This window comes from Salvelinus fontinalis, chromosome 23, assembly GCF_029448725.1.
Source record: "Salvelinus fontinalis isolate EN_2023a chromosome 23, ASM2944872v1, whole genome shotgun sequence".
Lineage (NCBI taxonomy): Eukaryota > Metazoa > Chordata > Actinopteri > Salmoniformes > Salmonidae > Salvelinus > Salvelinus fontinalis.
Window position 1 is genome coordinate 32147805 of NC_074687.1, and position 13726 is coordinate 32161530.

General features: G+C 46.6%; 1 protein-coding gene across 1 annotated transcript in view; it reads right to left on the bottom strand.

Moving 5' to 3' along the window:
* Positions 1-13726, bottom strand: part of kcnh3 (potassium voltage-gated channel, subfamily H (eag-related), member 3) — a 195226-nt gene that overhangs the window by 27764 nt on the left and 153736 nt on the right. Inside the window, exons 6-8 of the mRNA XM_055878487.1 lie at positions 13198-13355; positions 12478-12682; positions 6338-6733 (exon numbers count right to left, since the gene is read on the bottom strand). Of these exons, the coding sequence (XP_055734462.1) occupies positions 6338-6733; positions 12478-12682; positions 13198-13355 (759 nt within the window). The remainder of the gene's footprint in view (positions 1-6337; positions 6734-12477; positions 12683-13197; positions 13356-13726) is intronic.

Below are 13726 nucleotides of genomic sequence, written 5' to 3' on the forward strand. Positions count from 1 at the left end.
CATAGCAAAGGGTCTGAATACTAATGTAATTAAGGTATTCCTGTTTTTTATTTTTAATGTCTGCAAAAACTGTTTTCACTTTTCATTATGGTGTATTGTGTGTAGATTGATGGGGAAAAATAATTATTTGATCCATTTTAGAATAAACAAACAAAATGTGGAAAACGTCAAGGGGTCTGTATACTTTCCAAACGCACTATCTACAGTTGAGGTCGGGAGTTTACATGCACCTAAGCCAAATACATTTAAACTCAGATTTCACAATTCCTGACATTAAATCCTAGTAAAAATGCCCTGTCTTAGGTCAGTTATGATCACCACTTTATTTTAAGAATGTGACTTGTTAGAATAATAGTAGAGAGAATATTTTTTTTCAGTTTTTATTTCATTCATCACATTCCTAGTGGGTCAGAAGTTTACATACACTCAATTCATATTTGGTAGCATTGCCTTTAAATTGTTTGACTTGGGTCAAATGTTTCGGGTAGCCTTCCACAAGCTTCCCACAATAAGTTGGGTGAATTTTGGCCCATTCCTCCTGACAGAGGAACTGAGTCAGGAACTGAGTCGGGTGTGCAGGCCTCCTTGCTCGCACACGCTTTTTAAGTTCTGTCCACAAATCTTCTATAGGATTGAGGCCAGAGCTTTTAATGGCCACTCCAATGCCTTGACTTTGTTGTCCTTAAACCATTTTGCTACAACTTTGGAAGTATGCTTGGGGTCATTGTCCATTTGGAAGACCCATTTGCGACCAAGCTTTAACTTCCCGACTGATGTCTTGAGATGTTGCTTCAATATATCCACATAATTTTCCTCCCTCATGATGCCATCTATTTTGTGAAGTGCACCAGTCCCTCCTGCAGCAAAGCACCCCCAGAACATGATACTGCCATCCCCATGCTTCACGGTCGGGATGGTGTTCTTCAACTTGCAAGCCTCCCCCTTTTTCCTCCAAACATAACGATGGTCATTATGGCCAAACAGTTCTATTTTTGTTTCATCAGACCAGAGGACATTTCTCCAAAAACTACGATCTTTGTCCCCATGTGCAGTTGCAAACCGTAGTCTGGCTGTTTTATGGCTGTTTTGGAGCACTGGCTTCTTTCTTGACCTGACCAATATCCTTTGGTCAGGTCAAGGGTGCTGATGTACCGGGCCTTTCCCAATCGGTCGATGAGCTCGTCCACCCTCGGCATGAGATATGAGTCGAACAAGCTGATGTCGTTCACCCCCCGGAAAAATCGTTACAGAAGCGGAGGCTACCGTCCGGTTTGGGCACCAAAACGATGGGGCTGCACCATGCGCTGTGGGACTCTTCCACGACCATAGCCTCCACTTCCTGTTTCGCGGCCTCCCTTCGGGCCTCCGGAATCCTATATGGCCTCTTTCGTACCGTTTCCCCGGGCCGGGTACGGATGTGGTGTTCAATGAGGGTCGTGTGGCCCGGCTTCTCGGAGAAGACCGCCGTTTACCGATCGACGAGCTCCCTGAGCTCTTGCTTCTGGGCCGGATCGAGGTTCTCATTGCTCGGGACCACCACTGGTACCGTTGGCGTCCTGGGTCCCGGCCATAACACGGCCAAGGCTGTCCTCTCGTGCCAGTTCTTCAATAGGTTCACGTGGTAAATCTGTTGGGGTTTCCGTCTCCCTGGTTGCCGTACGCGGTAATTGACAGGTCCCAGCTTCTCGATCACCTCGTATGGTCCATGCCATGTTGCCAGGAACGTACTTTCGGCCGTGGGGATCAAGACCAACACCCTGTCTCCCACCTGGAATTCTCAGGGCTGTGCTCCCCGATTGTAGACCTGGGCTTGGGCGCGTTGGGCCTTCTCCATATGTTCCCTCACGACTGGCCATATGGCTGGCATCCGCTCCCGCATCGTCTTCACGTACTCTACCACGCTGCGTAAGGGGGTTGGTTGGGCTTCCCACACCTCCTTGGCGAGGTCCAGTAGGCTGCGTGGCCTCCTCCCATGGAGGAGTTTGAACGGGGAAAACCCAGTGGAGGATTGGGCTACTTCTTGGATTGAGAACATTAGCTGGGGTAGTAGCTGGTCCCAGTTGTTCTCGTCCTGCTCGATGACCTTCCGCAGCATCTGTTTGAGCATTTTATTAAAGCGCTCAACGAGCCCATCCGTCTGCGGGTGAAAAACAGAGGTCCGGATCTGCTTGATCTGCAGGAGGGCACACAACTCTTTCATGAGGCTGGACATAAACTCCGTACCTTGGTCTGTCAGGATCTCGTTCGGGATGCCCACCCGGCTAGTGGTGGAACATCTCCCTGTCGTTTCCCTTGGACACCGTCGCCCGTAGGGGAATGGCCTCGGGATACCGCGTGGCACAGTCCACTATTACCAAGATGTATCTGTGTCCTCGTGCAGTCTTTACCAGGGGTCCCACTATGTCCATGGCGATGCGTTCAAAGGGCACCTCGATTATTGGCAGGGGGACCAGAGGGTTTCGGAAGTGTGCTTTCGGGGCAGTGAGTTGACACTCCGGGCAGCTGCGACAGTAGCCTTCCACGGCCCTCCTCATTCCCGGCCAGTGGAACCGGGTGGCGATCCGTTTCTAGGTCTTCTCCATTCCCAGGTGCGCCCCCAACTGGTGGGTGTGGGCCAGCTGAAGAACGGATCCTACGTACTGTCGGGGCAGCAACAATACCTCTCGAAGTTCCCCTTGTTGGCGCGACACCTGATACAAAAGGTTATTCTTAATTTGGAAATGGGGGTCAGTCACTCACCCCTGTATCGCCAGTCACTCACCCCTGGAAGTAGCTGTCCATCCACCGCAATCACTTGGGCGGCGGCAGCTTTCAAATTCGGATCCTCCCACTGGGCCATCCCGAATTTTACCCTCAGTTGGCCCCCATGGGGGTCTCGACTGGCCCCTCGAAATCGAGGAGGGGGAGGCTGGGCTCCTCTTCCAGTGGTTCCCCAGGGGGTTCGGGTTCCGGCTCCCACTCCGACTCCGGACCCGTAGAGTCAGGTTGGTGTAGGACTCGTTTTACTGTGGATATAGATACTTTTGTACCTGTTTCCTCCAGCATCTTCACAAGGTTCTTGCTGTTGTTCTGGGATTGATTTGCACTTTTGTCACCAAAGTACGTTCATCTCTAGGAGACAGAACGTGTCTCCTTCCTGAGCGGTATTACGGCTGAGTGGTCCCATGGTTTTTATACTTATGCGTACTATTGTTTGTACAGATGAACGTGGTACCTTCAGGCGTTTGGAAATTGCTCCCAAGAATGACCCAGACTTGTGGAGGTCTACAATTTTTTATGTAAACTTCTGACCCACTGGAATTGTGATACAGTGAATTATAAGTGAAATAATCCGTCTGTAAACAATTGTTGGAAAAATGGCTTGTGTCATGCACAAAGTAGATGTCCTAACCGACTTGCCAAAACTAAAATTTGTTAACAAGAAATGTGTGGAGTGGTTGAAAAATGAGTTTTAATGACTCCAACCTAAGTGTATGTAAACTTCCGACTTCAACTGTAGGTAGGGGTAAAGTGACTATGCAACAGGATAGATAATAGACAGTAGCAGCAGCATATGCATTAGAGCTAGATATAATGCTGTGTGTTTTAACTGATGATGTTTCTGTTATTTGTCTTGATTTTTCTAGTTGAAGTTTGACATAATACGATTTTTTCCCCTCACTGAAGGTCCAATAGACATGGTTCGCTACTGAGGGGGCATTCTCTGATTCCTTGATAGAGCACATAGAGAGAAGCTGTCACGCCCTGACCTTAGAGAGCCTTTTTATTTCTCTATTTGGTTAGGTCAGGGTGTGATTTGGGTGGGCATTCTAGTTTTCTATTTCTTTGTTTGCCGGGTATGGTTCCCAATCTGAGGCAGCTGTCTATCGTTGTCTCTGATTGGGAATCATACTTAGGCAGCCTGTTTTTCCACCCTAGTTTGCGGGAAGTTGTTTTTGCACAGTATCTGAGAGCCCTGCAGAATTTTACGTTCGTTTATATTGTTTTGTTGTTTTGTCGGTGTTTCATTGGTGTTTCATTATTAAATTATCATGAACACTTTCCACGCTGCGCTTTGGTCTCACTCATTCAACGACGGACGTAACAGAAGCTTGAAGCACTGTAGAGGAACACCTGCCCTACTGCTGGGAGACCTGGGTGTTTGACGCTAGTGGCAAGAGAAGACGAGATTAAAATTGAACAGAGGAGAAGACAAACACTATCCTTGCTGCTACCTTATATTCATGTCTCAGTGGGGGCCCGGCACCAGTTAATGAGTTAAGTGAATATTTAGGCCACTCCAAGCTGAGAGGCTGAGAGGAGAGGCTCTCTGGGAGGGCACACACACGCCCTTGGCCCTGGCATATACTGCTCATCTCGAGGGAGGGAGAGGGGGAGGGGGAGGGAAGGAAGTAAAGAGGGAGTGAGAAAGGGATTAGGGAGGGGGATAGGGAGGGAGAAAGGGATAGAGGGATAGAGGGGTGTCTGTTTTATACCTCTCACTTGTGTCATAATTACTCATTAACAGTTTGCCATTGCCATTATTGAAGAGCCACTTCTGATGATATCGTTAGAATCTCTGGTACACTACATGATCAAAGGTATGTGGACACCTGCTCAATGAACATCTCATTCCAAAACAATGGCATTAATATGTAGTTGGTCCCCCCTTTGATGATATAACAGCCTCCACTCTTCTGGGAAGGCTTTCCACGAGATGTCGGAACATTGCTGCGGGGACTTGCTTCCATTCAGCCACAAGAGCATTAGTGAGGTCGGGCACTGATGTTGGGCGATTAGGCCTGGCTCGCAGTCGGCGTTCCAATTCATCCAAAAGGTGTTCGATGGAGTTGAGGTCAGGGCTCTGTGCAGGCCAGTCAAGTTCTTTCACACCAATCTCGACAAACCATTTCTGTATGAATCTCGCTTTGTGCATGGGGGCATTGTTATCCTGAAAAAGGAAAGGGTCTCCCCCAAACTGTTGCCAAAAAGGTGGAAGCACAGAATTGTCTAGAATGTCATTGTATGCGGTAGCGTCAAGATTTCCCTTCACTGGAACAAAGAGCCTAACCCCAACCATGAAAAACAGCCACAGACCATTATTTATCCTCCACCAAACTTTACAGTTGGCACTATGCATTCGGGCAGGTAGCCCGAATGCATAGGTAGTTCTCCTGGCATCCGCCAAACCCAGATTCTTCCGTTGACTGCCAGATGGTGAAGCGTGATTCATCACTCCAGAGTCCAATGGCGGCGAGCTTTAAAACATTCCAGCCGACGCTTGGCATTGCGCATGGTGATCTCAGGCTTTTGTGCGGATGCTCGGCCATGGAAATCCATTTCATGAAGCTCCCTACTAACAGTTATTGTGCAGACATTGCTTCCAGAGGCAGTTCAGAACTTGGTAGTGAGTGTTGCAACCGGGGACAGATGATCATTACGCGCTACGCACTTCAACACTCCGCAGTCCCATTCTGTGAGCTTGTCTACCACTTCGCGGCTGAGTCGTTGTTGCTCCTAGACATTTCCACTTCACAATAACAGCACTTACAGTTGACCAGGGCAGCTCTAGCAGGGCAGAAATTTGACGAACTGACTTGTTGGAAAGGTGGCTGTCACGACTCCCGCCGAGGGTGGCTCCCCTGCCTGTTCGGGCGGCGCTCGGCGGTCGTCGTCACCGGCCTACTAGCCGCCACCGATCCCTTTTTCCCTTGTCTGTTGGTTTAGTCTTATTAGTTGCACCTGTTTCTTTTGTGTTTCTTGATTTCTGGTCTATGTAAGCCTGTTAGGCTCGCTGGGGTTTGTGCGGGATTATTTTGTGTTCACTGTCGGTGTTGGATGTATTTTCTCTCCGGATCGTTTTGCCCTGTGTGTTTGGGCGGGTCAGTGTTGCTGCGCCCTGTGTTTGGTGTAACTGTTTTTTTGACGGAGAGAATAAATCGTCTATTATTGAACCCTCTGCTCTCTGCGCCTGACTCCTACCTTCCACACCTAGTAACTCGTGACAGTGGCATCCTATGACGGTGCCACGTTGAAAGTCACTGAGCTCTTCAGTAAGGCCTTTCTACTATAAATGTTTGTCTATGGAGATTGCATGGAGGTGTGCTCGATTTTATACACGTGTCAGCACCGGGTGTGGCTGAAATAGCCAAATCCACTAATTTGAAGGGGTGTCCACATACTTTTGTATATCTAGTGTATATTTACACCAGTATACACAGTATACAACAGTATACACCAGAGAGCGACAGCAGAGGAGGCAAACATCATTAGAAGGTGGTTTCCTATCCCCTGACACCACTGAGACCTGACGTTCTCACCAACCAATAACGTCCCTGTTGTATCTCCAGGGACTCACCTCCTATGAGCATGGTGCAGATGGAGAAGATCTTCTCAGAGTCAGTGTTGGCTGAGACGTTTCCGAAGCCCACGCTGGTCAGACTGCTGAGAGCGAAGTACAGCGACGTCACGTAGGAGCTCCTCACTGATGGACCCCCACCCAGCATCCCTCCACCCTGTCCCACACCGACCCCCGCCCCACCAGCCAAGGCCCCTGCCCCAGTCCCTGTGACGTTCCACTGGCTGGAGTTCCACGAGTCCTGCCCTGCCAGCTCCAACCCGGACACGTTCCATTGGCTACTGTTGGCCGGGAAGGCGTTGACAATGGCGGGGTGCAGCAAACCAGGAGCCAAAGTAGCAAGGGGAGACAGGAAGTAAGGGGTGCCCAGACGCTTTCCCAACTCGTGTAGCCAACCTGAGACAGGGGTGAGGGGGAGGGAAGTGGGAGAGGGAGACAAAGAGAGGGAGAAGGAGAAGGAGGGAGGGAGAGATAGAGGGGGAGAGAGAGAAGGAGAGAAGGAGAGAAAGTTACATACAGATACCTAGCTGAATAACACATTGTGGACAGCCTGTCAGCAATCCACATAAACACACTCATGGGAGAAGAAGCTGTAGCTTTAACCTTGTAGTTGAACTGGGCTGCCCAATGTACACAGTGCGCACGCACGCACGCGCGCACGCACGCACACACACACACACGCGCACACACACACATACACACACACTGAAGCTGACCCAGTGTATAAACAAGGCCCACTAATGAATGTCTCTGGGTAGTCTCAGTGAACTGAATAAACCAATATCATTAGGAATGTTACACCTCAGTTGTTGCCTAATTAGCTTGTCATTATGCAAGCTAGCATTTCTAGGACATGTTGAGTATAATCTTTCTGATTTATGTGCCAGCATGTGTGTAGTGTGTGTACGTGCTGGTTAGGTGTGTGTGAGTATGTGTCAGTATGCAGCGGTATGTGTGTGAATACATTTGTTTATCAATGTGTTTGTGCACCCGCAGTGCGCACTGGGGTGGGTCTTTTGAATAGGATTGCTTATATGGCTGTGCGAACATAACAAATTATGTAAGAATTTGGCAGGACTTTCTCAGTCAGCTTTTCTGTCCATGCACAGCCAGATACAAATACTTTGCTGTCCGTGGTCCTGAACTAACTCTCTGACAACTCCTCTTCGCTTACCTTGTCCAAGGTTCTGAACATACCCTCTCTCTCTCAACTGCCTCCTGCAGTCTCCCTGCCTTTGTCCATTTAACATACAGTATCTGTCCTCCTTTGCTCTGACATGATGCTGTCCATGGTGCTGAACTCCAGGCCAGACCTCTATATAAGGCTGCTAGCAGGCTTACTCTCCTCTCTCTAAGAAACTGTATCAGAACCAAAGCTTGATTGATTTGTGTTCTATCTGCAGGTGTATCCCAGGAGGTTACATACTGTTATTCTGCACTCCACTCTAGCTCTGTCAGCCTGTCAGTCACCCAGCCCACGTCTTTGATAGACGTAGGAGGAGAATGCACAGACTGTTCTACTGAAGTTGTGAATCTTTGACGTGACACTCAAAAAATAACAACGTCTCTGAGAGTTCAGTCTTCACAGCATCCAAAACAACAGGTAGAGAGAGAACAAGGGGGATGTGAAAGAGTGAAAGGACAGGTGGAGAGAAAGGAGAATTCTAGATGAGGTGCTGACAGAGACAAAGTTAGAAACCACACACACGTGTGCATACACATCACACTGAGTCCCATATATTCCATTTGAATAAACTGCCTGAACGCTATCTAGTGTCCCCGAGAACTAAATAAAATGTGCCTTTCAAGATTCTAACATCAGCCTTTAGTCAAGTTCTCGCCAGAGACTCCCTCCCTCCCTCCCTCCCTCCCTCCCTCCCTCCCTAGATACTCTGTCTGCAATATAGGCTGCGTCCCAAATGGTGCCATATTCCCTATATAGTGCACTACTTTTGACCAGGGCCCATATGTCTCTGGTCAAAAGTAGTGCAATATATAGGGAATAGGGTGACATTTGGGACAAAGTCATACCCTAGTCAAGGACTCATTTGATGCTGCATTCATCTGCTTAGTAATTGCTCTTTTTGTCCTCTTAGACATTGTGAGGATCCAAGGTCTCTCACACACTCACATGGATTTCAAACACATATTCAACACAACAATGTTTACCTTCCAGCTCTTCCCGTTTCCATTATACAACTCTAGAATACTATAATTGATGTGGCAGCCTCGCTCTAGCCCTTTCTTCTACCGCCCCCTCCTTCTCCCCGTCTCTCTTCTGCTCTCTATTGCCGGTGTATTGCCTAGCTCAGTGGACACTCCAGTACAGGGCTCTGCAGTAGTCTGCTGGATAGCTGGCCATTTGTAAGGAAGGGTAGGGTGCAGGGAGCTGAAAATCATTTGTCAGGCAGTATTGTGGCTGTGGATGCGGAGAGGAGAAGGGTGCAGAGAGATATATTGTGGATATGCTAGCATGGAGGAGCAGGGTGCCTGTATGGAGAAGGGTACGGTAAGGAGGGATGGAGGGAGCAGCAAGGGAGCAGGGAACTGAGTATCAGACAGTATTGTGCACTGTGGTTGCATCGAGGAGAAGGGTGTATGCACGGAGCAGAGAACTGAGCATCAGCCCTGACTAAGAGCTGCTCCCATGGACTTGAATTATTGATATGTATGCAGACAAAAGTTTCTGCAGCCGTTCACAGTACAACCCTACAGTACCTGCAGACACACACAAACACACAAACGAACGCCTGTGGTATATCGGTTGATATGTCTTTGTTGCCGTTGTTGTTGTTGCTGTTGTTGTTGTGAGCTACTGCTGCTGTTGATGTGTTTGTCATGTTACTAGAGCCGGTCTATAAATACTGCTGATCTATAATAATAACAGATGAAAGAAAACAGGCTTATAAGATGTGAGGGTTTCTGTGTGTCTGTATAGGAAATTGAAAATATGCTATTACATTTGGTGCTGTCATGGAATGGTTTGGCAATGCTGATGGCTATGTAAGGCTCTTGAAAGACAATTCATGTTTGACAGTCTCCCACTTAAAGAAATATTTTTGTCTCAAAAAAATGTATCAATCTCATATCACTACAGTATAAAAACTGGTCCAACTCGCTTTTATACTGAGCTGGGACAAGCCAAACCTCTGCCTACCCAATCAACTGTAATCATCCTAATTAATTAAATATCAGTCTGACCTCACATTAGCATTTGAAGGGCACCCCTATCCCTCATTCTAAACCAACTAAATCTTACAGCTCCAGAATGGCTATGGCTACCACCAAAATCAACTCCCAAAACTTACCAACTTACCCGCCAATCAAGCTTTGAATAGTACAGGCTCAATCACTTTACAGAAAATTGCAACCGGTCAGGAATGGCTGTGGGTACCCTCAAAATCAAATCCTAAACTTCAGAATACAAACTGACCCACCATTTAAAGCCTTGAATAAGCACGAGCAACCAAGAAATGCCTGTAAAACCAATGACAGTCTCTGAAAAAGTTGGGTTCATGGTGCTTGAGTCCTGGGGCTGGGCTAAAGATATGCAGCAGGCCTGGCTGGAACACCCTGGGGTACAGTGCATTCGGAAAGTATTCAGACCCATTGACTTTCTCCACATTTTGTTACGTTACAGCCTTATTCTAAAACTGATTAAATGAAGAAAACAAGATCTGCAATCTACACACAATACAGCATAATGACAAAGCAAAAACAGGTTTCTAGAAATGTTTGCAAATGTATTAAAAGTAAAGAACAGAAATACCTTATTTACATGTGTATTCAGACCCTTTGTTATGAGATTCAAAATTGAGGTCAGGTGCATCCTGTTTCTATTGATCATCCTTGAGATGTTTCTACAACTTGATTGGAGTCCACCTGTGGTAAATGCAATTGATTGGACATGATTTGTAATGGGACCCACCTGTCTATATAATGTCCCACAGTAGACAGTGCATGTCAGAGCAAAAACCAAGCCATGAGGTTGAAGGAATTGTCCGTAGAGCTCCGAGACAGGATTAAGTTGAGACACAGATCTGGAGAAGCGTACCAAAACATTTCTGCAGCATTGAAGGTCCCCAAGAACACAGTGGCCTTCATCATTCTTAAATGGAAGAAGTTTGGAACCACCAAGACTCTTCCTAGAGCTGGCCACCCGGCCAAACTGAGCAATCGGGGGAGAAGGACGTGAGGGAGGTGACCAAGAACCCAATGGTCACTCGGACAGAGCTCTAGAGTTCCTCTGTGGAGATGGGAGAACCTTCCAGAAGGACAACCATCTCTGTAGAACTCCACCAATCAGGCCTTTATGGTAGACTGGCCAGACGGAAGCAAAAGGCACATGACAGCCCGCTTGGAGTTTGCCAAAATAAAGATTCTCAGACCATGAGAAACAAGATTCTCTGGTCTGATAAAACCAAGATTGGCCTGAATGCCAAGCGTCACATCTGGAGGAAACCTGGCACCCTCCCTACGGTGATGCATGGTGGTGGCAGCATCATGCTGTGGGGATGTTTTTCAGTGGCAAGGACTGAGAGAATAGTCAGGATCGAGGCAAAGATGAACAGAGCAATGTACAGAGAGATCCTTTATGAAAACCTGCTCCAGAGCGCTCAGGACCTCAGACTGGGGCAAAGGTTCACCTTCCAACAGGACAATGACCCTAAGTAAACAGCCAAGACAACGCATGAATGGCTTCAGGACAAGTCCCTGAATGTCCTTGAGTGGCCCAGCCAGAGCCCGGACTTGAACCCCATCTAACATCTCTGGAGAGACCTGAAAATAGCTGTGCAGCAACGCTCCCCATTCAACCTGACAGAGCTTGAGAGGATCTGCAGAGAAGAATGGGAGAAACTCCCCAAATACAGGTGTGCCAAGCTTGTAACATCATACCCAAGAAGACTCAAGGCAGTAATCGCTGCCAACGATACTTCAACAAAGTGCTGAGTAAAGGGTCTGAATACTCATGTAAATGTGATATAAAAAAATTACAATAATAAATAAAAAAGTCTAATCCTGTTTTTTCTGTGCCATTATGGGTTATTGTGTGTAGATTGATGAGGGAAAAAAACTATGGAATACATTTTAGAATAAGGCTGTAACGTAACAAAATGTGTAAAAGTCAAGGGGTCTGAATACTTTCCGAATGCACTGTATATTTGTGCTTTGGTACTGGTCCAGGACATAAAGATACTGTCAGTATCCTTTCTGGGGATCAGTGTCTCAGAGTAAGGGTGCTGCTCTAGGATCAGATCCCTCATCTTATTCATCATGATCTAAAATGAAAAACTGAACCTAGGTCAGCACTCCTACTCTGAGACACTATAAATATCGACTTCTGAGCCATGTAATATTAGGCTGTGGGTCAGACTATGGACAGGTCCAGACAGGTCCACAATGACTAATGTTAATGATGCTCTTTATTCCAGTGGCGGCTCCATAAAGTGTCTGACCACTAAGGTGTATTGATCAGTCAGTTACTGTGTCTCAGGCAGGGGTTGGAACCAAAATCATTTTCCTGGGGCCCCTAAGGCAGTAGAGCTGGCAGAGAGGACATGGTCTGGACCTGGCCAGTCGCCCACTGCCATATCTGCTACAGTTCATAAAGTCAAAACAGATTACAGTTCACTCTCTGACTAAGACAGAGTGTGTTTGTATTTGTGTGTGTGTGTGTGCGTGCATGCGTGGGTGTGTTTTCGTCATTCAAGCCGTGTGTCTTTTTCTGCCTACCAAGAGGATTTTAAGATGCAGTTTTCCATTTAGTGATGCATGTAGAATATCAACGAGGTTTCGCCTTATTAAAATCATCTATTGTATTTATCATGAATATTATAAGGGAGACTCATCCTCCATGACAGCATAACTGCTGTTTCTTGATCAAATCTTAGGCTAAAATGATTAGACACATCCTTTTGCAACAGCCAAACGCGTTAGAAGTCCTGAATTGAATTACATCATGATTAGAGTCATTGTACAGAAGGTCTAGTAGGACCCATGTATGTTATTTTATTAATTAATATCATATCATTAGATATATTATATTACTGGATGCATGTGATGCTGCATCTTGGCTAAGGCTCCCTTGACAAAACAGATGACAATCTCAATGTGCAACGCAGACATCCAGGTGTACTGACCGATGTCCCAGGAGTTGGGGCTGTTTTCGATCTCTCTGCGTCCGATGAAGTACCAGATGCAGGCCATCCAGTGGGCCAGCAGGGCGAACATGGACATGAGCAGGGTGAGGACTACAGCACTGTACTGGGAGTAACGCTCCAGCTTCTGTAGCAGCCTCAGCAGACGCAGCAACCGCACTGTCTTCAGCAGGTGGACCCCAAAGTACTGTAGAAACACATAGATACAGGCACACATATCTCAGTTCTGAAGGTAAAGTACTGTAGAAACACATAGATACAGGCACACATATCTCGGTTCTGAAGGTAAAGTACTGTAGAAACACATAGATACAGGCACACATATCTCGGTTCTGAAGGTAAAGTACTGTAGAAACACATAGATACAGGCACACATATCTCGGTTCTGAAGGTAAAGTACTGTAGAAACACATAGATACAGGCACACATATTTCGGTTCTGAAGGTAAAGTACATTAGAAACACATAGATACAGGCACACATATCTCGGTTCTGAAGGTAAAGTACTGTTGGATCTCTGTGGAAAAGATTGTTTGATGAAAAGTGACATCATAGGTGTCTGTTCTCCTGCAGCTGTATCCCGCAGAGCTACTTGGTTATAGTTCTCTACGGAACTGACTGGCCCATACATACATACATACATACATACAATCTATTACTTTTCAATATCCACAGTCCCACACACACCCTGACACCCACTCACCACGCTGACGTTAAAGGCATAGAGCAGGTCAAAGGGCAAGGCAGCGATGAGGTCAACAAACAGCCAGGTGGTGACGTAGTGCACACATATGGAGCGGGCATCGTACACCACCTGGCCCGACGTGCTCACAAAGGTCGTCCGGAAGTTCAATGCAATATCTGCACAACGACAAGAATACATAGGATTTATTTACAATTAATATCTTATTAACAAATGAATGAATGAATGGCTTAGACAAATAGCACATTTTTGATGGTTCATACTGTATAAGTTCACTGCTATAGATATCATGGCTTTATTGACTCACGTGGCTTTTATATTAAAAGGGTGAATTAACAATTGAGTGAAATGGTCCATAGGTGGTTTGTATAATTGAATGGCTGCAGATAGATAGAATGTATTCACGTAGGCTTTTTATTTGTTAAAAACAATTGAGAGAAATGGTGTATTGCATGTGGTTCATATATAATTTGACTAGAGATGTATCGTTAACACTGCAGTTAGTGAACTTTTACGATGCCCAACTGTC